We start from the raw sequence: 24324 nt of genomic DNA on the forward strand, positions 1-24324 counted from the left end.
ACTCCTACAAACGACCAATTTGCTCTCTTTCCTTGTGAATTTATATCGTGCATTAGAGTTCAGGTGAAATATGACATATCACTCTGTAAAACCGTGATTTCAATTATTTCTCCTATCATCTCATCACTTTCAAGTTCAACAGATCTCAAATGATAAACAAAGAATTCACTTGAAAACTTCCTTATTTCACTAAATAACTGATAACGTCGCATAAACAGGATGTTATGTTACAATTATGACGACATGATGTAGTTGTGTAATGGACCCTCTTTCTCTCTCTCTCTCTCGCCTCTCTCTCTCTCTCTCTCTCTCTCTCTGTGTGTGTGTGTGTGTGTGTGTATGCATGTGTGTGAGGATAAGAGAGTGAAGGATTTGTACTCCGATATTAACCTGTTATGGTCCATAGCTGCGTTGAGATAGCTCAATGGGCGTTGATGGACGTAATAGATGTTGATGGCTTGGATGTTTATTCACAACTAGAGATTCAATAAGAACAAATTGAATGTCCTCTCTCTCCCTAAATACGCACATGTATGTATGGGAGAATGTGCATTAGCACTTACAGCATTCTGATTGGTCTCACATCTCCTTGTGAATAGTTTTGATATAAAACGTACTACAGCAGCTGAGAATAGAAGGCAATGGCTCAAGAACTTCAAAGCGTGACAGCTGCAGACTTCCAATTGCATAGCTGTTCTTTTTCACGCGTTAGCACCTTTATTGAACCGAGAGGGGGTATAATTGATGCTGGAGATCGTTGCAGCAGTTGTTGAAGGTTACTTGATGTTAGCTTGTGACCCTCTGCGAGAGGGTTGGCCTTTCGTTTGCTGCTGCATTTGTGAAAAGGTTAGTCGGGAAATAGTTCCTTTAGCTAGTGAGTGAATATTGGTATGCTTGCCTTCGTTAAAACCCTTGTTTGTGCGTCTCCTTTACATTTCTAGTCTCTGATCTTGATTGGGCGAGTTTGGAATTTGGTGCCCAGGGTGAAGGCTTTACTTTCGTAGTTTTATTGGCCAAGGAATTGAGAAGAAAATAACTTTTTCTTCTTTATAGATTGCAGCGATGATGGAAATTGTAAGGAAATATTTTAAAGAAAAAAAATGGACTGTAATATATGGATTTTAGATATCTTTTACTTGGTGTAATACGTGGATTTTAGATATATTTTACTTGGTATAAGGAGAACCGATAGAGTTAGAAATGTCAAAGTAACTAGATGAGGTGGTACAAAAGGTCTTGGGTCAAGGATGAATGAATGGATTTTGATACGGTATGGTTATATGGAAAGTATGTAAAATGCCAGGTTGCTGAAGTCTGTTTAATTTGGAGGTGCAAGGAGGGAGGAGGAGAAGACAAGAAAATGCTGGATAAGTGGAAGATGAGATATTAAAAAGCAAGGGCCTTAATAACTAGGATGTGCGTGATAAGAGGTGGATAGCAGTGGTTACAAGTGAGTTTGATGGGGTTTTGATAATTATTGTGGCTACATCTGGTAGTGGCCAGTATTTTGGAAGTTTAGTGCACAAGGAGTTCTTGTGTGAATTCGGAGGTAAGAGCGTGAATTTGATGTTAACTATTTTTTTTATTCGGAGCCACCCTTAATGAGGAGAAACTGCTTGATAAAAAAAAAAGATAATATTGTTTTGAGTCTAAGACGCTCATGGTTAAATTAAAGTAAGACGAGGCTGTTGTAAGAAGAACAGGCAACGCTTCATTAGATTCATGCAAACAAACAACTAGACCTTTGTAAGTTGGCCAAAGACTTGTTCTAAACTGGACAGGCTAGGTGGTATTGCAGTGGGCTGGTTGAATGGTGGCAGGATCTTTTCAATACGGTGGTCTTCAGCTTGGAGGGAGATACGGTGTCTTCACAGGAGATATCAAAAAGCATTTGAGATTCTCTGAAATAAAGGTAAAAAAGAACAACTGTATGCTTGCCTGTCCCTTGGATGTATATGGAAGTATGTATGTTTATGTTTAGGAAGGCTAGTTAATACCGTTGCTTCAAAATACTAAGTTACAAAAGTAGTAATGTTATTTATTATTGATAATTTTTATCCAATTTAATAACGTTCGGCACGGCATAGGGTACGTTAATTACTGGTTATTTTCGCATTTAGAATAGAAATTATGTTGAAAAAAATTGTGTTGAAAAAGTATTCTTTTCTCCTTATTTCTTTCAGAGTTCTTTAGATTGACCAAAACGACAAAACCAGTATTATGTTGAAGTAAACAGGTCTCGTGAACAAATTTAGAACACCAATGGAAAGAAGATATTTGCCTTTTATTAACATTGCATTGAACCATGATTACTTTTCGTTATAAATTAAGCGACAAAAAGAGGCACATAACTTCGCTGTATACATATATTATGACAGTCTATTCTCATTAGCTGTTAGATTTCTTTTCTATCATGCAAGGTAGTTTTGCAATCGGAGTCTTACAAGTTTGACGTCTTCAAGGAAGATTTATATCCACGGTATATTAAAACAGAAAAGAAATAGCTGTTTACAAATTCTAAACGATTAACATTTGGTGGTAAATGGATTCCTCGGAGAAAGGAAATTTCTCTCTCTCTCTCTCTCTCTCTCTCTCTCTCTCTCTCTCTCTCTCTCTCTCTCTCTCTCTCTCTCTCTCTTTGTGGTCGAGAACCATTCCAAGTCTAGCAACAATGGCTGGCACCCGCACGGTAATTCTAATTAATTATGTGGCCGTCTTCATAAATCGGCCCTGAGAAGATTGTGTCACTTGGAGGCTGCATCCTCTCGCCCAGTATCCTTCTACTGCTCCAGCAGAAGGAGCTGTTGCTGCTTTCCCTGCTGCTTCAAGACAAGCCTGCTGTGTCTTTCCTCTGGCATTTGACTGCTCTGTAGTTGTTCTTTACTTCTTGCAACTGCGAATTTATGGTGAAGTCTCTCTGTGCGGTTTTTGGCGTTGCTCGTTGTTTTCCCCTTAAGGTTGATAGCTTTTGTGGGTCACTATAAGATCTCATATTGTTAATTTTTTTTCTTTTTAATTCTTTTATTAGATGCGTTTCTTTTAATTTTTTTTTATTAGATGCGTTTAGATGCGTTTTCTGTTGGATTCCGTATTACTGTGCATTTTTTATAGTATTGTTTCTTTAAATTTAAAGATTTAAGAATTATTTAGAAATTTACTTATAAATGTACGATTTATTTAGAAAATTACATTTGTTCGTAATTAGATATGAAAGTTTAGCGCATCAAACCTATTTATTTGGTTAGCTGGAACACAGCCTTTCGAGTTGAAAAAAAAGAAAAAAAAGAAAAAAAAAAAACATAATATCTCCATATCCAAAGACGTCCTCGTCCCTTTTCAAACATCAGTGAGAAAAGGATGTACTTCCGGTGGCCCCCCCAAACATTTATCTCCGGGGGATTTATTGACGGTAAAATTCGTTGAGGAATGTAGGAGTAGAGGTTTGTCGCGCCAAGAGTTATGTTACATTTTACGAGGTGCCTGTAATATGGCTGGTGGTCTCCTTTGGATGGTCGAAGTGATTTGTTCCTGCCAGAACAGGGAATATTGTCCTGGCATCCCTCCTCGGGGGGTTGGGGGGGTGGGGGTGTTTCCTCGCTGCCTTTTGTCAACTGCGTTTGAGATAAGCGCTTCATATATCGCTAAGAATTATTGCCCTACATTCTATACCCATGTGCGTCCATAATACATACCTATTCAGTATATATACATATAAATATGTATGTGTGTGTACGTATGTATTATATATATTATTTGCAATTGTAAATACCACAGTGTCCTCGTAACTTCTCGAATCCTTGACACACTTTTCGAATATGCTATGTAATTGAAGAATAATGAGATAATTGATGCAGGATATAGAACCAGACGCATATTCCCAAGAAATAGAGAAATTGATTTCTGTCTCTCGTTAATAACCTTTAATTAAACTTACAATATTTGTTGCCGACTTGTTCTTAAAAGAGGATTAATTAGAAGCGGATAAAATCATGCAATGTAAAATAGATGATATGAAATTTTACTTCAGACGATTGGGATAATTATACAGAAGCCTGTGTATTTTTCCTTTACTATTGTAACCGTTGCGAGTTTGCCTGCTTAATTTTCAAACTACTAGCAGTTGATAGCAGGACGGTAGGAGATCCTCAAGATATAGGCACCATCTTCAAGGCGTCGAGACTTTTGTGTAATTCGGATCACTGGCTCGTAAGTAATATTTTAGTTGATGGCCTGAAGAAGCAAGACGGTAGAGTCTCTCTCTCTCTCTCTCTCTCTCTCTCTCTCTCTCTCTCTCTCTCTCTCTCTCTCTCTGCCAAAAGTCGTCCAGACACTCCAACACCTCGCTAATGAAACCTGGAAACAAATCTAATGAATTTTAATCAGGACTGCGTCAGGAAATCCATCGTCGGAAGGGAAGAGGGTGTGGGTTTTCGGGGTTAACGGAGGAGGAAAGAGAAGAGCGACTCCTGGTGATTGGGAAAGGATTGGGAGGAGGAGGAGGAGGATGAAGGAAGGTAGGATGTGATGGAAAGGAAAGCAAGGAAGGACGAAAGGAAGGGAAGCGTAGGAAAAGGTTTGTGGGAGTTTCTTGGAAAGTTTCTTGGGGGTGTTCGAGTCTATTCGCCCACTAAGCAGTTGAATCTCTCTCTCTCTCTCTCTCTCTCTCTCTCTCTCTCTCTCTCTCTCTCGTATGGGCCAGTTTTCATAATATTTAATTTTAAAAATTCTAAGTGTTTAGGTTTGTTTCATTGTGACCAAGGTATATGAGACTTGTTGATGTTATGTAAATTTTCAGTACGTAATGCGATTTTATAAAAATAGTGTAGATTGCTACTGATTAACATTGCCTCTCAAGAATGTAAAAGATTGCGAAAATTGTTTATTATGGATTTTAACACAGAGCACTTTCAATTTTAAAACCGTATCTTACTTAAAATGAGTATGACATTGCAATCTATAAACCAGTACGTTGCAATATTTAGAAATGAAAGTGTTCCGAATACGGGAAGGGGTGGTTAAATGTTTGAAGCTTTTTGTCAGTTGGTAAATTAAAGATAGTAACTAATTTCTTGAAACATAAACCAAACAGTGTGTTTCATGGTGGACTAACTTTTTTTTTTTTTCCATTAGTGTATTGGCCCAAAATTTCGTTAAATATGTCCAGCACGCACGGAATTAGGCCATATATTCTGCCTTGCCTAGATTAACATGTCAAGTATACCATGTACACAAACGTGGAAGTAATTCCATTAAAAAAAGATGTGACAAAATTACTTAATTAGGTAATCGTTGATTGTATAGTGGGGAGGGGAGTACCGTAGCCCTTTGTAATCAGTGGAATGTTTCTTTGTTAATTTAGAACTCAAAAGCATGAATTTGGAAATCATTTTGATCTCTTAATTTCATTCGAAAGTATGATTTACTCGAGTATTTCGTGCACGATTTTCTCCCGAAATGGAATGAGCACCTTTCAGAGGTGAATGTTTATCTTGCTTTCGAATATTTGCTTAATTTGAGAATTCGTGTTGCGATCGTGGCTTTTGTTGCTGATAATTTAAGTACACTCGCTTTGTTGGGTGCATTGTACCTGATATTAATTCAAGCGTTTTTATTGCCGCAACGTTTACCTGCTCTATTTCCATTTCCTTCCATTATCCATTTTTATCTGTGTGGATGCCCCAGTTCAAACGCCGCGAGAATGATTTAGAGTCATACCCACGTCATGCAAGAGCGATTTCCCAGTAATGGAAGACCTACTTTAAGGGCACTGACTGTCATCCGGAATTGGAAAAGGTGTCATAATGAATAGTCGCTCTCAGACATCATGGACTCTTATATCAAATGTGATTGCATGCCTCGCCGACATCAACGTCGGTGCAGTGAAGAAGGTGGAGACTTACGAGGAATTATGGTGGCTCTGTACACAGTCTGTACAGTGTACTCCTTACGGCCTCGAATTTTCGGGAGGTAAAGATCTGGTTATTATAATAATTGTTGTTGTTGGTTTTATTTGAAGTAATTATTGGCAGTCAACAAATATGCTCCTATTCTGTTTATTATATGGAAATTCAAGCTTGTTGTATGCATGTTTACATCCGAACTAAAGACACACTCAGTCGTCCAATGTTGGTGGTTTACGATAACACATGGTATCGTCTGTAAGTGGAATCGTTACGGGTATTGTGTGAAAGCCATTTTGCAAATGATCATGAATTCAAGATTGAGCTGTTTTCATGCTTTTGGAATTTCTTTATATGCGTTTGGAGTTCTTGATGATGAGATTTTGTATATATTTTCACCTTTTTATTTATTCTTGTTTATTTTTAAAGGAAATTCTGAGAAAACGGGAGGACTTTCCTGTGCCCTAGATAAGACTAGGTATATTAAGGGTTATATGATTTGTGTGATGCAACGTTCTCCGCCTTTTCGTTTCGTTACTGATAAGAGGTTGCCTCGTGATGGAGAATAAGCCTATTCCTGTGTTTGGTATTCACTGCGAGGAAACTTTTAAGTGATCAATGTGTATTGATACGGAAACGGTGATCGATAGCGTCTTCTTATGGACGAGAGAAATTGGGTGAAAGATTTTTTCAACAACGTTTTCGATCCTGGAAAGCATGCTGTGGATACTTATAAACTTCACGAGTTTACATCTTTGCCTCGATGTTTTATTTTTCTTGGAAAGAAAATGGGGGCCAGCTAGTGTTTTAAGTTTGAAGATTTATTTTAAATGGCTAAAGTGGATTGGTCATAAGACTTTAAGGAAAAAGGTGGATTTTTTTTAAATGTCATTTTGAGAGTGTTCTGGTGCATTTTGTTAGGGTTAACCACATGGACATTGAACAGCTGCATAACGTTACCTGTCCCACTTCTTGTGTAAGTGGAAGAACCAAATCGGACTAAACCTACGGACGGTCGATAGTCCCCCAACTTCAAAACAAAAAGAGGGGCTTGGGGTTTGTGAGAGCGACGAAAACTTTCTTATACCGGCGTTAATGAGCGTAAGGTGGAAGTGTAGAAAATTGTCTAGGTCTACGGAAAGTTAGATTGATAAAAAATGAGTTGATTTGAAGTGGGTTTGAATGTCGGACGGGGTTATGTGTCTTACTTTGAAGTACTGAGGGTTATGTGATAAGTAACTAATTTCTTTGTTTTCGTTTTTTTTTCTCTCTCTCTCTCTTCTCCCACATAGTCCTGTCTACTCTCTCCCCTCTATCCATCCTTCGAGTCACTTCTGGCCCAAACTGTTTTCATGCATATGTTACAACGGGGCGCTAGTCATTGGATTTCGATTTTTTTTTCTTTTCTTTCATGGTCGCCCTTTGGCACCGGAGACCTAAAGGCGATTTTCATTTGGCTTTCTTCAGCTAGGTATATTCCTATGAGGCTCACCGTCCCTCCGTCTCCGCTGCTAATCAATCTAATGTGGAAATAGAGAGAATACAATTGGAATTTACCACCTCTGATTTTAAAACAGGAAGTATGTAAAGAACCTCGAAAATTTAGATTTACAGCAAATAATGGAATCAATCTTCTTGCGTTCATAGAGTTATTATATACCTTCCTTTTGTGTGTATTACTGGTGTAATATACATGAAAAATAACGGCAACTCAAGGTGTTCGGTAAAGAGCAAGTGTTTTATATATATATATATATATATATATATATATATATATATATATATATAGAGAGAGAGAGAGAGAGAGAGAGAGAGAGAGAGACGAGAGAGAGAGAGAGAAGAGAGAGAGAGAGAGAATATATGTGTGTGTATGTATGTGTAAACGTTTGTGTGTGTGTGTGTGTCGCGCACGCGTGCCACGTATTTTTTTCCTTCTCGTGTTCGTAATATGTGTACGTATAGTTACAATCTCGCTGACACACTGAAAAGCTACAGATACGTCGGTGTTCGTGGACAGACCTAGAGGTGTCCTTTAGATTAGATAAAATTATGAACCTTTTTTATACTTACTACAGTTTTAAATGGTTCTAATTTCTCATCACAGTATATATATCTAAGTATCGTTGCAAAGTTGAAGAGCGGCATTGTATTGCATTGCTCGGGTTTAGTGGGGGAGTACACGCGAGGTCTCAAATTAGGGAAGTTTATCAATTATGACAACTTTGTTAAATAAATTATTAACGAATGAATAATGCATATGGTTCAAAGACAGAAGGAAGATAGATGAGAAGTTTGTGTTGACATTGATTCGGAGCCCTAAACGCACCTTACGGCGGAGCGCAACCAAGAAACAACAAGGAATTTCACCTTTTTGGTGATATATTTTCATAGTAGCCAGGCGATTGGCACTCTATTTCCTCACGGTGGTTTTGAAAAATGCCACACTTGCCGTTGCCCACTCGACTAAGTTGAATAGATGTCACATTTTCTAAGTATCTTATCAAAAGTTTTACATTACTTAATGTTTGCCTGTTGTGGGTTTAAATCCCATGGAAGAGGGTTATCCCACGGATTTCTTAGTATCCGGTTTGTTAACAAGAAACCTGTTTGTAATGGGATACTAATTCCATATGGCTTTACTTTGGGAATAACTGTACTCATACACATGTCATTACCTTGTTCCCTCAGCCAAGCTTTTAAGCATGTGTTCGTTTTAAGTCGTTGATTGATTAGTAGGTTTTGAACCGGTTTTGGAGGAATGTGGATTTTTTTTTTTTTTTTTTTTTTTCTCTCCAGGTTAGGTCTTTCAGCTTCCGAAGCGTTTCAGATGATATAATTGTATACTGTAACTCTTCCGTTTAGTGGATGTATATTACATAGGGAGCAGTGGCTTATTTCTGTGATTTGAATCGATATTTGTTGATGCTTTACCAGAAAATTTAAACGTGAAATTGTATAAATGGAGTAGAAAATTACTTGACTCAAATTTTAGGTGCTTAAAAATTCTATTTCATTTTTTTTTTTTTTATAATTCGACAATGAAAGTCTAGTCTGGAACAGAATTCCGCTTATTATTTATATCTACACGAAATTCATTGTGAATTAATAACCATTATCCTGAGCAAAAGTTTTTGCACACCAGACAGACAAGAGAACAAGATTACCAATATCGTAATTAATTACGTACTAAAAGTATGACGGAGGATGCTGGATTGAATATTCGACCCTACCAGATAGGGAATTTATTCACTGCTTTATTTTCCAGTAATTTAAAAAAACTTGAAGATGGCTTAGGGGTCCTTTTCAGTCATTCTACATGGTATGTATTTCGATTGAAGTTCATATGTGAAATCCAGCTGATGTTACTTTATCAAACGTATGTCTTATACATATATACACACATGCATACATACATTCATATATTTTAATTAGTTGCCTCGTCTTGTTTAGTTAGTTAAAACTTTTATACGTTACTTAACAGTAAAAACTAGCAAAGTAAGAGCGTATTATGTGTGAGTATGTGTGGGAGAGATAGAGAGAGAGAGAGAGAGGATGTTGGGTGGTCTTTTGTCTTCTCCCCAATTCGATCAAATCAATTGTCGTCCTTCTTCTGCATTTTAACACCTCATTTAGCCTGCACCAAGGCAATCTCTTTAGTGAGAAGTGGTAGCGGGGTCCTAGGGGGAGGGGGCGGGGACAGGATTTAGTCGCCGGGGTGAGCAAAATACTGAAGAAGAAGAAGAAGAAGAAGAAGAAGAGGGGGTGGAGGAGTGGTTGGGTGCAACTAAATTAGGTTTGTGGATAGATCAGTTGGTAGCGGAAAGAGACAAGGACAGAATGACAGAGTAAGAGATGGTTACTAATTAGAAGTAGTGGTAGGAGGACGATCTCATTTCTCTCCCCCTTTTTTAGTGCTTTTATTTGCTTCCCCTCGCTTCTGTGAGAGTCACGTTTATGTCCTGATAAAATGGGCTTATTTCGGTTCTTTTGCATCGTCCAGTGTCCTCAGTTCGTGCGCGTGAAATGCGATGAATGTACATGGAATGTACCACTTCGTAGGTGAAGCGAGCAGCTTTTTATATGAAATTCACTGTTGGCCGATTATGACTTTTATTTTTTTATTTACAATTTTTTTTCCAGCCTTTTCGAATGGCGCATGTTCTGTGACACCAAAGTCCTCTTTATTTTAGGTGTAAGTTACTTGCAGACGTAATTGTGTTATTTCTAGGTATTCATCTAAGAAAATCAGACATTTTAAAATGTGAAAAAGTGCAGGTTGTGGGGAACAAACGAACGAGCCTTCCCCCTTCCCCCTGCACAACACCTCCAAACTACCCTTATCCTTCAGAGACTTGAGTTTGTCAGGTTCGTAAGCCTATAAGGTGTTCTTCCCACAACACAAATCCTTCCGTGGGGCCCTTGACTGGCCCTTTCTTTCCGCCAGTGTGATAAATTTAGTTTTTTAGGGGGCCCGGGGAGGGGGGGGTCTTCCGGGCGACGACGGTGGTACGGGGCGGTGTATATGCATCCCGCCAAATCGCTTCGGAAGGGGATGGAGCCATTTCTTTGGCTCTTGAGTGGCCCTTGGGGAGAGGGGAAGTGTGAAATTGGGTGAGTGAGGGGCATAAAGAATAGATGGGTTCTCCCCAGAGAGGTATTTCGGACATCTTTTAGTGTGTATCCGAGTCTGCCTCTTTTTGAGACCGGGCAGGGGTTAGGGGTTATAGGGGTGGAGGGGATTCGGTACCTCGGAGGGAAATGGGGCGTGGTCGTAAGACTAAGTGAGATTGTCCGATATCAGATATATGGTGAGGAAGCGTTTTATCGTGTGGTTCGATGGACCAGGTTCGGGAAAACCGACAGACTTGAGTATGTTTTATTTGCAATAACTTGACGTTAAGTAGATCGTATCTCCTTTGGGCGTAGGCTTTGGTGGTTATATTTGCACAATTTGCATTTTTTTTCTGCAACAAATAAAGGGTCGCTATAAAAGGATGTTGTTTTTCATTGCAGGTCCAGTTAACAATTCGCACCTTACCCGAATTGCCAGCGGGCGCCAAGTACCAGTGCGTTTGGGGTTCGGCACCGCCCGAAGACGCCACGGTGACCTCATCGGGGTTGAGATGCAAGACGCCCGCCAGGAGCTACCGCCCTTCCATTGCCGCCCACCACGACCACGTGTTAGTGCCCTTGGCGGTCAGATCAAGCGAGACCAACAAGGACTTTGTCTCTCGGAACTTTGCCTTCCTACACTGCAAGCAGGCAAACACGTGCGGAGCTGCGTGATAGAGCGACGGCGTTGAATGTTAGCGCCTTCTACGACTGCAGCAGGCACAACACGTGCGGGACCTGCGTGAAGAGCGACTGGGCTTGTAATTGGTGCGTCTACGAGAACTCCTGCACCCACAATGCGTCGTCCTGCAGCGGTAACGTCGTGTCCGGGGAAAACGTAAGCATCCTGCAGCTGCTGAGAGAGGTGTGTTGGGCAGGGTGACGTGCATGGCTCGGGCGGCATCTATACGCCATTTCCAAAACAATTAAAATGAAAGATGTTTAGCCATTTGTATTTTCCAGTAAATGACACTACTCACAGCTATTAGTATTTGCTGCTACTAATTGTTACTAACCGTAAAAGCACCTCACTAACGTGTGTCTGTGTGTGTTGGCCTCTCGTGTTGTGTTTGCTACTTCATTTGTTTGATTTTAATCGAGCTTTTATTTCAGTCTCGCGATGAATACATTTATTATTCATGGATTTTCGCAACCGAATGCTGTAAGGAGGAGAGAGTCCTCTGTATTATTATTATTATTATTATTATTATTATTATTATTATTATTATTATTATTATTATTATTATTGTTGTTGTTGTTGTTGTTATTATTATTATTGAAAATTAAACGCGTTGGGAAGAAAATTACTGTAGCAGATGATTTGTGAAATTATGCCAGTTTAATGCGTTTATCATTATTTGGAAAAATCATAGATATTCTTCAGTCTGCTTCGTTTGTTGCACTTTATAATGTAACCCCCCTGTATTTATGTGTTTTAAGTTTTAAATTAAGGTATAGCTTCACTACGTCTGTTGTACTGATAATAATTAGAAGCAGATAATCTTGAATGGTAACTGTTATAGGGGAGGTTTTATGCGATCTCGTGTTGAAAATATTTTGCTTGTTTTTACGTCATTCTGAGTATTTATCGTGTGTTGTGAGCATCAAGCTTAATTACTAATTAGTATAGTGGCCAGGGGTACTTTTTTATGTTTTTAATTAAGGTAGGTTTACGGTTATGATGAGAGGGGCCCAACGCTTCACAGGTACTTGAAGTATGTTAAACTAAACCGCATTATTTTTCTATTTTAGTATTGTGATGAATGTTATGGATAATGATCATTATTCATTGTTTAGTTAAACCAATTTCAAGGCTTTTATGAATGTTGCTGACTAACGCTGACACTGTTTGATCGAATTTCTCTATAGTATCTCTTCTCACGCAGTATATTTTTTTTGTAGCTTGCAGTATATTTTTGGCCTTGTGAAACGCTTGCAAAAGATCCAGTATGCCTTGCACACACTCATGATCTAACACACTTCTTCCGACTTACCTGGTAAGCATCTTGTGCCAAGCCGTAGTAGAGGAAGCTTTGTTGCTAACTTGGATCATCATCCGTCAGTGTCCTCTGTATGTCATTGACTGGTGGTCGGTTATGCAATAATTTTGCTAACAGTCAACCAAGACTAAGGAGAACCAGCAGTTGGCAGTGCTCAATGCATCGGTGCTTGATATAAGTATAAGCGACCAACGGCTTGATTTTGTATGGATTTACTCACCACTTCTTGTAGTAGTCATTGCTTTTTTTTGTGTAAACATAATAGCCTTTTGCTTGTATTTTGATGTAGTTGCTTTCCATTCAGTTTATTTATTTTTAATTGAGAATATTTGAGTCGCTATTTATGATTGCAATAATGAATAAGGTTTGCTACTTACACGGGAATAAATAGAGGTAGCTTATATTACCACAAAACAGGAAGAAAAAACATCATTAGATATATTGTTTGGCTAACTGCTTTAATGCGTTTCTTTTCTTCCATGGCCTGCAGAACCCTGCACAGCTCTCTTCTCATGGATCCGGATTTTGTCCAAGATTTTTCAACGATCAAACGCAGCTTTTGGCGGCGGATGGAGCCAAATCGGAGTTGCAACTCCTCGTGGAGAATCTACCTGTTCCACGGGTGGGTCAGTTAGGCTTCCAGTGCGTGGTGAGTATCGAGGGTGCCACCATGGTCGTCGGAGCCAGGGTCATGGGTATTGCCGAGGAAGATGAAACCAACCCCATGCCTTCGACCACTGCCTCCAGCAGCCAGCTGCAGCAACAACACAGGCGCTTGCAGAAGGTGATCTGCGAACCGACCGTGTACCGATACGAAAGCGGAGAAGGAGAGTACGAGGCGAAGGTCACTCTCGTTTGGAACCGTGACCACGTCGTGGACTCGAGGTCTCTGACCTTGTATAAATGTGGCGTTTTGGGGGCGCATAGGGGTCACCACGACTGCTCTTTGTGCGTCACTCGCCATCCGAGGTATAAGTGCACTTGGTGTGGTGCAGCTTGCATATATGCCCCTCACTGCCCAAATACCCATCCAGTTGCAGCTGCCTCGTCCTCTGGAAGTGGGGCGGCCCAGCCCACCTCGCTTGCTGGTCGCTTCGACAACAACGATGCCCGCTTGAGCCAGTGCCCGACTCCTAGGATTGATGTGGTGAGTATTTGTTTTGACACTCTCTCTCTCTCTCTCTCTCTCTCTCTCTCTCTCTCTCTCTCTCTCTCTCTCTCTCTCCTGTTTGAGACATGTTTTAAAGTGATATGGTACACCCTTCATTTCCAAACAGCCAAATTTAAGTTAGCCTTTATTTGTGTATTCAGAGTTCAGAATTAGCTCTCGTTTCTTCACTCTTGCAGAATTCATACTTTCAGTGTATTTTACTTATCTGACTCTAATATTTCGATTTTCTCACTTACTCCTATCCAGCCCTCAGTTCATGCTGAAAAATCTCCAATGTTTCCTTGTTCTACCGCAAGAAAACTCTATAAAGCAAATATTGAAAACGAACTTTGCTTGAATATTCAGAACTACAGTCAAATACATGATAGAGACAGTAATTAAATGATTTGATATCAGTAATCAAATGGTTTGATATCTAAAATTCGTGTATTATTATATTAGTGTCGCAATTTAATGCTAGAATTAGTGATGTTACTTTTATTTAGTTTCAAAACGATTCGATGCCAAGGTTACCAAACATTTGAAAAAACTCAGTTTTGATCAATTTTGTCCAAGGAAGAAGAACGTACCATCTTGAAACGATAAGTTTCGAAAATGGAAATTAACTTCTCGGATCTTGGCGTTTGCATCCGCAGGCTTTATTCTGACGCACGTTGGCAATTTCTTAATTGAAATTTGATAATGAAATGTGAGAAGTTAAATTTAGCACTGCAAGTAGGGCGACGGTGTCGGATACCATCGTGATAAGACGTGAAGTTGGTTTTTTATTTAGCTTAATCGGTTTTTTGAATAAGCCCGATTAAACTTGGAGGGAACGCCAGATGTTCTAAGATTAAGAACTTTTATGTGGTGTACTTTTTGTCTGGATGGGTAGAGTTATTCAGAATAAGACATTAATGAGAAGTATCATATTTACTTATAATATGGAGGAAATCCATCTGTAAATACAACTCCACGAAATTACAATCTATTCTAATAGAAAGGTTCTACGGTGGAGTATAATCTTCAGTGTTCGGTAACTCGAGGATAACTGCGATGAGTCTTTAAACCATTTTGGGTTACTTACCGAATTGACCCAAATCGAAATGATGTGGACTACTGTCAACCACATGTGATATGCATCATGTTATAACATAGCATATTATATAATCTCTTGCACACCTGTGTTATATGGGGAGTACTTTGAAAGGTTAAGGTTGTGGTTGGCTTGAGAAATAGAGACCGGATGGATTCCTCCTGCCAGGATTGTCACTAAATTTTACGATGATCGTAGAATCTCTCTCTCTCTCTCTCTCTCTCTCTCTCTCTCTCTCTCTCTCTCTCTCTCTCTCTCTCTCAAGCAATACTAAAAATGCAGATATATTTATTGGTGCGGCTTTAATCCATTTCCCTTTCTCGTATTGCTTTCTATGTTTACGGGCTTTCCCCGATCGCATTTATCGAGGGTGAAATATTTGCGTGTTTTGTATCACGTCTTGGGAATCTCTCTCTCTCTCTCTCTCTCTCTCTCTCTCTCTCTCTCTCTCTCTCTCTCTCTCTCTCTCACACACACACACACGTATTGTACTCCTTAGTATATTCTAGAGGAATAATATTTTTGTTACCAAGCTTTATAATTATAAATAAATACAAATTATTGCCATTTAAATGTTCCTATTTTCCTTCTGCTTTTATCAAAATATATATTTCTTCACCCATTCTCATATATTTTATATTCGTTCATTTATTCCTGCATTTATTAAAATCCAGAATAGATTTTTTTTCTATCGCGAGAATTCGTTCCTCTCTCACTTTGCTCAACTAGATTTAATCGGTTTTGCAGTTAAGCCAGCCAAGTTGATTGTTTTAGCAATTTGGTAATAGTTGGTTGGGCCATGTATATATTTTTCTACGTACAATTTTATTGTTTCTTCGTAGTGTAGGGGATGAATTTTGCATCAGGTATTTTGAGATATTTCGCGCAGTTTTTTTTTTTTTTTTTTTTCTTTACTTCGAATTTATATTGCATCTATGTATTCTCTATCCAATTCATGGAATGCTGTCCCAAATAGATATTTATTTTCTTGTTACATTCGCACATTTTTAGTATATTTTATGTTTTTTATTTTTTTAAATTTTTATTTTAGTCGCGCCTTATTGCTAGAATTTCCGTGATTGTCTTGCAAGTTTATTGTGATTATCATCAGTGTGTGTGTGTGTGTGTGTGTGTGACCGTGTGGCAGGTAGTATATGTAGATGGGAGCGTGCTCTCGCGGCCGAGCTTCGGACCTGGCTATTTTTGTATGTATGCAAGAGGGCACAAGTTGCCCGGCCTTCCTTGACACCCACCTGATAGATTTTGACGGATGAACACAAGACTTAGATGAATCTCTCTCTCTCTCTCCTCTCTCCTCGTCGTCCTCTCTCATCTTCTCTCCTCCTCCGTCCTCATCCCTCTCCTCTCTCTCTCTCTCTCTCCAGACGGTATTTTACAATTCAAATCTTTTACCATTTGAATGTATATCCTTTGGTCTTGATTTCTTTCTGTCTCTAAGTGAAAATATGTATATGTGTATATATATATATATATATATATATATATATATATATATAGATATATATAGTATATATATATATGCATACGTAATACGTACATACATACATATAAGATATTTATGTTTATGTATATTGTGTGTGTATATATATATATATATATATATATATATGTGTGTGTGTGTGTGTGTGTGTGTGTGTGTGTGTGTGTGTGTGTGTGTATATTACTATACATATCCTTTTTGTGTCAGGTTCTTGCTCCAAAGCAGTTCTCTTAATGGACAGACCTCTCACAGTTTTCATGTATTGCCCTTACTTTCTGATCCTCCTTAACAGCCCTTCAATTGCCCTCATTTAAATTATTGATTTCCAAGATAGTCTCTGTCTCTAGCACGCCCACAAATAGAGATAAATGCATATAGTACATTTGTTTCACACACACACACACACACACAACATAGTTTATTGGTAAAATTTTCAAGACTACTTCTTTTATTGGTTTTAGTTTGACGTACTGTTATAGAATTTACTTGTTACATTTTATCATCAGTACCATGTAGCGCATTCTATTTTACTCTCCCCCTTGCTTTGTAACCCCTTTAAAACTAGTCTTTTGATCCAATCTACAGTGAAAGTGAACCAATGGAAGACTAGGAATCTTGATTTAGCCTGTAATTAGGAACCCTCTCGGTAAACATTTTCACTATCATTTATTGACTGGAAATTACAATATTTACTATTATAGATCGTAGACGTAAAGTTTCGGACTTTCAAAATTTTCTTCTTAACTAGTTCATGCTACATATTCATAGGCATTCAACATAGAGATTTTATTATTCCCTTGTCAAATAACATGTGCTTTCGCTTAGATTGTAAATTATTATTTCTTGAAATATAAAAAGAATGTTCCCAGACTGCGTATGTCCGCGAAGCAAAATAAAGAATACGGAGATATTACCACTTGCATTGCCGCCTCCGAAATTTATCGCTTCACTCTTTAGATTGGGGTATCGACTCCTGGGAATAATCCTGACGAAGGAACTGGCGCGTCGTCCGGGGAAAATAAGTTTGTCTCCACTTCGGGGCGGAAATATTTCTCTCTCAGGAAGCTATAATGGCCTCATTCTGGGCCAGATAAATCATTATTAAGAGGATGAACCCAGAGTATCATGGGGATTAGCTTGGAAGTCGGCGTTTGAGGTACAACTGCACCAGCGCCATATTCCACGTAATTCTAAGGTTTTGTGTGTTTTTGATTAAGGGACGAGTGCCAGTGGAGGGCACCACGTGAGTTGTTGACCTTACCGATCATCACGTAACCTGATTAAACGCAAGCATCCTTATCTAGACAACCATCACCCGGTCCCCCAACACCACTTACAATACCACTACTATTTTAAATTCTTCAGTTATTCCTTTGTTAATTTTAGTCTTTTCCTTATCTGTCAAACTTGTATTTGTGGAAAGAGTGACTTCCAGAAAAGATAATTTAGGAAATCCAGATTCACGCTGTCCGTTAATGATGCTGGAATGAAGGCAGTAGCATTAATTGCGGAATTATATTTAGATTTACCGAAAATTTTAACGTTTGGTTATTTTCGTACTTAGCTGATCTCTCTCTCTCTCTCTCTCTCTCTCTCTCTCTCTCTCTCTCTCTTTTTTTTTTTTTTTTTTTTTTTTTTTTTTTTTACACAACTCGACTTCATTCCGATTGTGGTATTATTTTAACGAGAAAAAATATGTTATACGAAATTGGCAAGTAGGAAGCTAAGTGAACCATAACGTTAAGGTATAATTGCGCCGTGTACTTGTGTAAAATGTCCTTTTGTTGCAGTTATATCCATGGAAAGGTTTTTTTTTTTTTTTTTTTTTTTTGTCGGTGTACAAGTCATTGTCTGGATAATCAGTATTTTGGAGTTTTGTTTTCGTCTGCATTAGTGTGATTACGATCATTTATTTATTATTCAGAATTTCATCAAGTCATTTTCAAATTTGACAGGAAAATACCCCCAAGGTCCTGACTATCTATACGGTAATTTTTTAATGTTTTAATAAAAATATTTAATACTTCACTCCGTCGTTAATCATTCATCAGTCATATTTAATGCAAAGCTTTGTGACACTGTCCTCAAGATGGAGATCCTGTAACGTAATTCAGCGACTTAATTGCATAGTGATTTATTCCTTTGGTAAAGAATGTTCATTTTACGGATTTTCATTGGAAATTTAATTTTGTGTAAATAATTAAAGGTTGCCAGTAAGCAGCATTCGCTAGGGACAGGTCACTGCACTATTGCGCAAACTCAATTTTCAGTATTGTTGTTTTCTTTACATTTATCTTGTGTCCCGTTGCTGTTAATATATAATGCATCCTATTAGCAAGTTTATATAAATCTTATGGCGTTTTGCTAATGAAAACAGCGCAATGTACATATTCTGAGTCTAACAACATTCTATCGTTACTGAAACTAAACCTTGTCTTCCATTTCTAGCCAGTCTTTTCATAAATAGAAGCTATGAGAAGGACAAACAGCAGAGCTGAGATATTTCACCTGAGGGATCCCGCTATTAACTACAAAATTATCTGACAAAACTGAATGGATAATTTCACTTAGCTCTAGTTCTACATATTTAACATGCGTCTTATATTTCCGTAAAGGTTCTGTAGGAGATGGAAACTGCTGGTTTAGGCTATAATGGAACGACTGGTGAAGCGAGCAGCTTTTTATATGAAATTCACTGTTAGTCGATTATGACTTTATTTTCATTTGCAATTTTTTTTCCAGCCTTTTCGAATGGCACATGTTCTGTAACAACAAATTCCTCTGTATTTTAGGTGTAAGTAAGTTACTTGCAGACGTAATTGTGTTATTTCTAGGCTGTTTTACAGAATATGGAATGAGGAAATAAGTCCTGATGGTAGGGAATTGAAGGTGATAGCAAAAAAATTGACACAAGTGTGGTAACTATAATCGTTTATCTTTTAGTATCTGTAAACAAAGTCTCGTTTCTAATTTGCTGATGTGGGAGAGCTGAAATACATTAGTCGGTTTTAACAATTTAGCTAGATAAAGTTGGAGAGAGAGAGAGAGAGAGAGAGAGAGAGAGAGAGAGAGAGAGAGAGAGAGAGAGTTATGTATACGTCATGTATAATGAAGTGCTCCCACTTTAAGTGTAAATATTAGCCTTGACTTCCCTTTCCCTAAAAGGAGAGGACATTCATTGGCAAACCATTATCATGGATGATGCATGGAGCGTCAATAAAGATGCGCATTGCATAATGCACAGTCGAAATTCATCTCCCGTTGATGCTGTTGCCTCGAGAAGAGACAAGAGTGCCATTGCTGTAACCACGGCGGATGACTGGGCTAAGGGAGGCTGCATTTTTCAACATCATTTGCTGTGATAGATTATTGTGTGGGGAAGGGGAGGGAGGATCTATGGGGGTGGGGGAGGGAGGGAGGGGCCGGAGGAGGAGAGGAGATGGGAACCTGATCGCTTGGATGCTGCTGCCGCTGATGCAGCCTAGGATTAGATTGGCTTATCGGATGCTTCTAAATTTTTGGCTCATGACCAGCCCTTAGGACCCTCCTTTGTCCTAAGGGCTAGGACGGGAAGGGGTTGACGTAACTGAGAGCAATGCCCGACACTAGTCGGGTCATCTAATAACGTAGTGTATTGTTGGTCAGACCTGTGTAGTATGTGCATTTGATATTTGGTCTTTCATTAGAGGACTCGGAATATCCCTTCTCCCCCCCCCCCCCCTCCCCAAAAATGACTGTCTCTCCTAGTGCCTGGTGGTTCCCGCTGAGAGTCATTTACAGGAGCGAAGGTGTTATGGCACTTGGGCCCCCCCGCTGATAGGGTCGATGTAGGTTATCGCAATTGCTACAAAGAGAGAGAGAGAGAGAGAGAGAGAGAGAGAGAGAGAGAGAGAGAGAGAACGCTAGCTAGACACTCTTAGCGACTTAGATGAAGTGCGATTGCGCGTGGCAGTCCGTTATGACGTTTACGACCAGTAGGACGAAGGGCGAATTTTCCGTAGGATGTACGGGCTCTTCCTTTCTTTAGGATCGCTGGTCTACAGATGGGTTACGCAAGTTCGTCCGTCGCCTTTTTGGCCCCGTGGCCTTCAGTGGAGGTAAACTCCTCGAAAAGTCAGTCTATGGGTAGAGGTACGGACAAAAAATATACATTGTCATGTACGTACGAACGTATGTGCTTGCGTCATTTTCTTGCAAGTTCGTATCACGTTACATATATTTTAATTTACGGATGTCAGGTTAGACGGCGGCAATCTCTCTCGCCTTTTACGGACTTCTGCAATCTCTCTAGTCGGGATTATTACTGCAAGAGATTCGTATATTACAACTTTTCACAAATGCAGCGAAAGAAAATTAATATTATATTAAGATGTTAATCCGCTCAGACTGTGTTTTGTAGTAAATTGTTAAGTCTAGAATATTTTAAGGGTTTGCATTTTGATGATAAACTATCGTAATCTTCTTTGTGTTGTTGATGCAGATATTATGTAATATCATAAGTGATTACTTTCCTATGTATTTCCTATGCATGTATTAGAAAGGAAATTCTCTCTCTCTCTCTCTCTCTCTCTCTCTCTCTCTCTCTCTCTCTCTCTCTCTCTCTCTCTCTCAGACAGAAAAGGTATACTAGTTATAGTCAGTTTTTATGGGTTTGTTGAGTGGCTTCTATCATAAGTTCGCTCATATGAATGATAGAAACGACGAACCAGATGGTGATAGGTGTAGGTGACAACAGATGATAATGGGTGAGGAATGGAGAGATGATGAGGAGACATGATATACAGATGGCGTGTGGTCTTACATAGGTTGGGGTATTATGGCTTGTCTGTCATTGTCACTGATACAATGGTCCATCTCCCCCCCTCCCCTCCCCCTTGTCAAAGGTGCATTCCCCTCCCTCCTGCATCCCTTCTTATCAATTTATTTCTAGCTCACCCACGCTTCACTTAATCCAGATCACTTATTGTTGTTCATCCCTTCTTCCATTCAACGCACCTTTCTATTATCCTTTGTATTTACGTTCCCTGGTTGCTTTCTCCCGCTCTTCCGCACCTCTTACGTTGATCAAATCAACCCCCCCCCCCCCCCCCGTCGTGTACATCCCCCCCTAAAGTTAGCCGTTTCCCACTTCTATTGTAATGGTTGATTGGTGAACCTCTTGATAGAGTTGACCAGCCCAGTCCTGTAATTGGTGTTAATAGCGAAGTCTGAATGCTGCAGTTGTGTTCCTTGTTCACTTGTGTCTATACAAGTGGTGTTCCAGCAGTCAACTGGTTCAAATTGTGCCATCGGAGATGATAAGTTTTTTTTGTTCATGTCCAACAGTTTTTTTTGTTCATGTCCAACAGTTTTTCTCTGGACAATTCGGAAACATAAAATTCATCATAAATACCCAGTTATTTTCTTAAACACATGCAGTAGGTACAGACAGTTGATTTATTTATTTATTTTTTTATTTTTTGTAAAGGACTAATCCAACAAGTACAAAACTTTATTTAGTATTTTCGGAAAATTTAGTGGTAGGTTATATATCTTCTAAATCCGAACCAATTAACTATTCGCAGATTCTTTTAAGCTTATTGAAGATTTGTAAAAATTTATCATGAAATTGCCGCTGCAGGAACATGTCGGTTCTGGTCCCTTGTTTGTGTGAAAGATTTGAATTTGCGGTCAATGTCCAGTAAGCCTTTTTAATTTGCAAGTGGCTGAGGTGTAGTTAGAGAGAGAGAGAGAGAGAGAGAGAGAGAGAGAGAGAGAGAGAGAGAGAGAGAGAGAGGCGGGGAGTAGACGTCTTTGCTCGTGACTGATGGTTGGTTCACGCATGAGAGGCTGCGCTTGTTGCATTATCCCTTCGCTTTTCTCCTTCCTTCTCACTCCATCTCCTTATGCATCCTTAACGTGTTATCCTCGCTACTTCCTTGGTTAATCTCTCTCTCTCTCTCTCTCTCTCTCTCTCTCTCTCTCTTCTCTGTCTCTCTATATATATATATATAGTAATATTATATATCTATATATATATATATATAATAATAAAAATTCTAATATAAAATATTATATTTAAATGCAAAAACACAGTCCTCTGTTAAAAACATTATAATGTCTCAAGTATAAAAGGCCCATTAGAACACTATATTTCGGGGGACATATATATATATATATATATATATATATATATATATATATATATATATATATATATATAATGCAAACACAGTCCTCTGTTAAAAACAGTTATACGTCTCAAGTATAAAAGGCCCATTAGAACACTATATTTCGGGGGACACATATATATATATATATATATATTATATATATACTATATATATATAATATATAATATATAATGCAAACCACAGTCCTCTGTTTTAAAACATTATACGTCTCAAGTATAAAAGGCCCGCCCATTAGAACACTATATTTCGGTGGACATATATATATATATATATATATATATATATATATATTATATATATATTTATACATATACATATACATACTTATAATCTATATACGTGTGTTTGTATGTATGTTGTATATGAAAAAAAAACTTGTTTTTTTTTCGAAAAATCTGTTTCCATTTTAGGGATTTCTTGCCAGAGAGAGAGAGAGAGAGAGGGGGGAGGGGGGGGGGGGTGGGGGGGGGAGTCCTTGCCACATCCGTCCTTACTGCTGAATCAGTATACAATTCCCTTATATGACAGAACTTATATGACAGAACATTCAAACACCTTTACGGAAGGTTATCATCACCTGGAGTCCTTTTTACAGTAACTGAACCATTTGCTTGTTTACCTTCCGCGCACTTTCTCATCCTTTCTGCGCTTTTTGCCTTTTACCCTTTTTGTTGAGCCGCCGCCTCTTCATCTACTTATTCTCTCACTCCTTTAAACACTCATCGAGATCATTTCTTCTCTCCCATTTCCACCTCATATCCTCCTCTTCCTACTCATCTCCTCCTCATCTTCCTCCTCCTCCTCCTCCTCCCACCTTACTGAGAGTGGTCGTGAATTCGGTGAAGAGCTAAGTTTGCGCTGGAGTGGCACTTCTGGGGGGAAACTTTGTAACTTGACAACTTAATTCCTGCATAATGTTCCCGTAATGCGTGGTCGCCGTAATGAAATTCTTAAGGGGGTGTCTGTGCGAAGAGGAAACCTCGAGGACTTGGCATCTCTGGAAAGCGGGTGTAAGGGGTAGGTTGGAGGGGAGGGGGGCGCGCGCGAGTAGATTGGCACAGGGAAGTTCTGATGTTGGTGTAGTAAGTTTTCCTTGGGAGGGGGTTGGGGGGTTGGTGGGAAGGGGGTAAATGTGGCGGGTGGTGGATTTGTGATGTGTTTACGTGAAAGCATAATAAAGGGAAAGGAAAGTAGTGGTTTTAGTAGTTTGGTTTTGCATCGGCCAAAAAAAGGGCTGGGTGCGAAGGCTGCTGAATAAAGGGAGGTCCCTCCACCCCTTTGTGTATATACATATACATACATACATATATATATATATATATATATATATATATATATAGATATATATTTATTATTACATATTTTATTATTAGGCCTTACTGCGAACTTGAGTGTTCATCTAATATTCGTACGCATCTGTATGATAGGAAACCGACTCTGAAGCTTTTATAGCCTGCGCATCTGTCATAAATATTCATAAGCCTAACCAGACATCTTCAGTCCGGTGAGCCGGAAAATGCAACGTATGAATATAACAGAATCCGAGTGTATAGATTTTGCTTGATCTGTGTTTTTCACAAGAAAATAATCACGCTGTCAATATCCCTTCCCTCGCATTCACTGTTCTCAGACATTTGGAATCTTTGATCTCAACAGCCTGTCTGGTTTATTTTATGTGTGGACATCCGCGATTTTATTCTGTGTCCCATCATCTCGCTGCCACCGTATGATAATCTGAATCCCCCTCGGAAGCTGTCGGGTTCTGTGACAACCATACGTGTGCGAGAAACGTCGTCGTCAATCTTTCGTTGTTCCTTATCTCCAGCATCCTTGTTGATCATTTTTGTGTCCCTCTTGCCGTGTGTATGTATTTTAAACCCCACCCCCATCGCA

General features: G+C 39.0%; 1 protein-coding gene across 1 annotated transcript in view; it reads left to right on the forward strand.

Moving 5' to 3' along the window:
• LOC135218106 (plexin-B-like) overlaps nucleotides 1-24324 on the forward strand; it is a 535564-nt gene that overhangs the window by 444136 nt on the left and 67104 nt on the right. Inside the window, exons 7-9 of the mRNA XM_064254254.1 lie at nucleotides 10914-11140; nucleotides 11211-11376; nucleotides 13002-13658. Coding sequence (XP_064110324.1) covers nucleotides 10914-11140; nucleotides 11211-11376; nucleotides 13002-13658 — 1050 coding nt within the window. The remainder of the gene's footprint in view (nucleotides 1-10913; nucleotides 11141-11210; nucleotides 11377-13001; nucleotides 13659-24324) is intronic.

Source organism: Macrobrachium nipponense, chromosome 19 (genome assembly GCF_015104395.2).
Source record: "Macrobrachium nipponense isolate FS-2020 chromosome 19, ASM1510439v2, whole genome shotgun sequence".
In the NCBI taxonomy this organism is placed as follows: Eukaryota; Metazoa; Arthropoda; class Malacostraca; order Decapoda; family Palaemonidae; genus Macrobrachium; species Macrobrachium nipponense.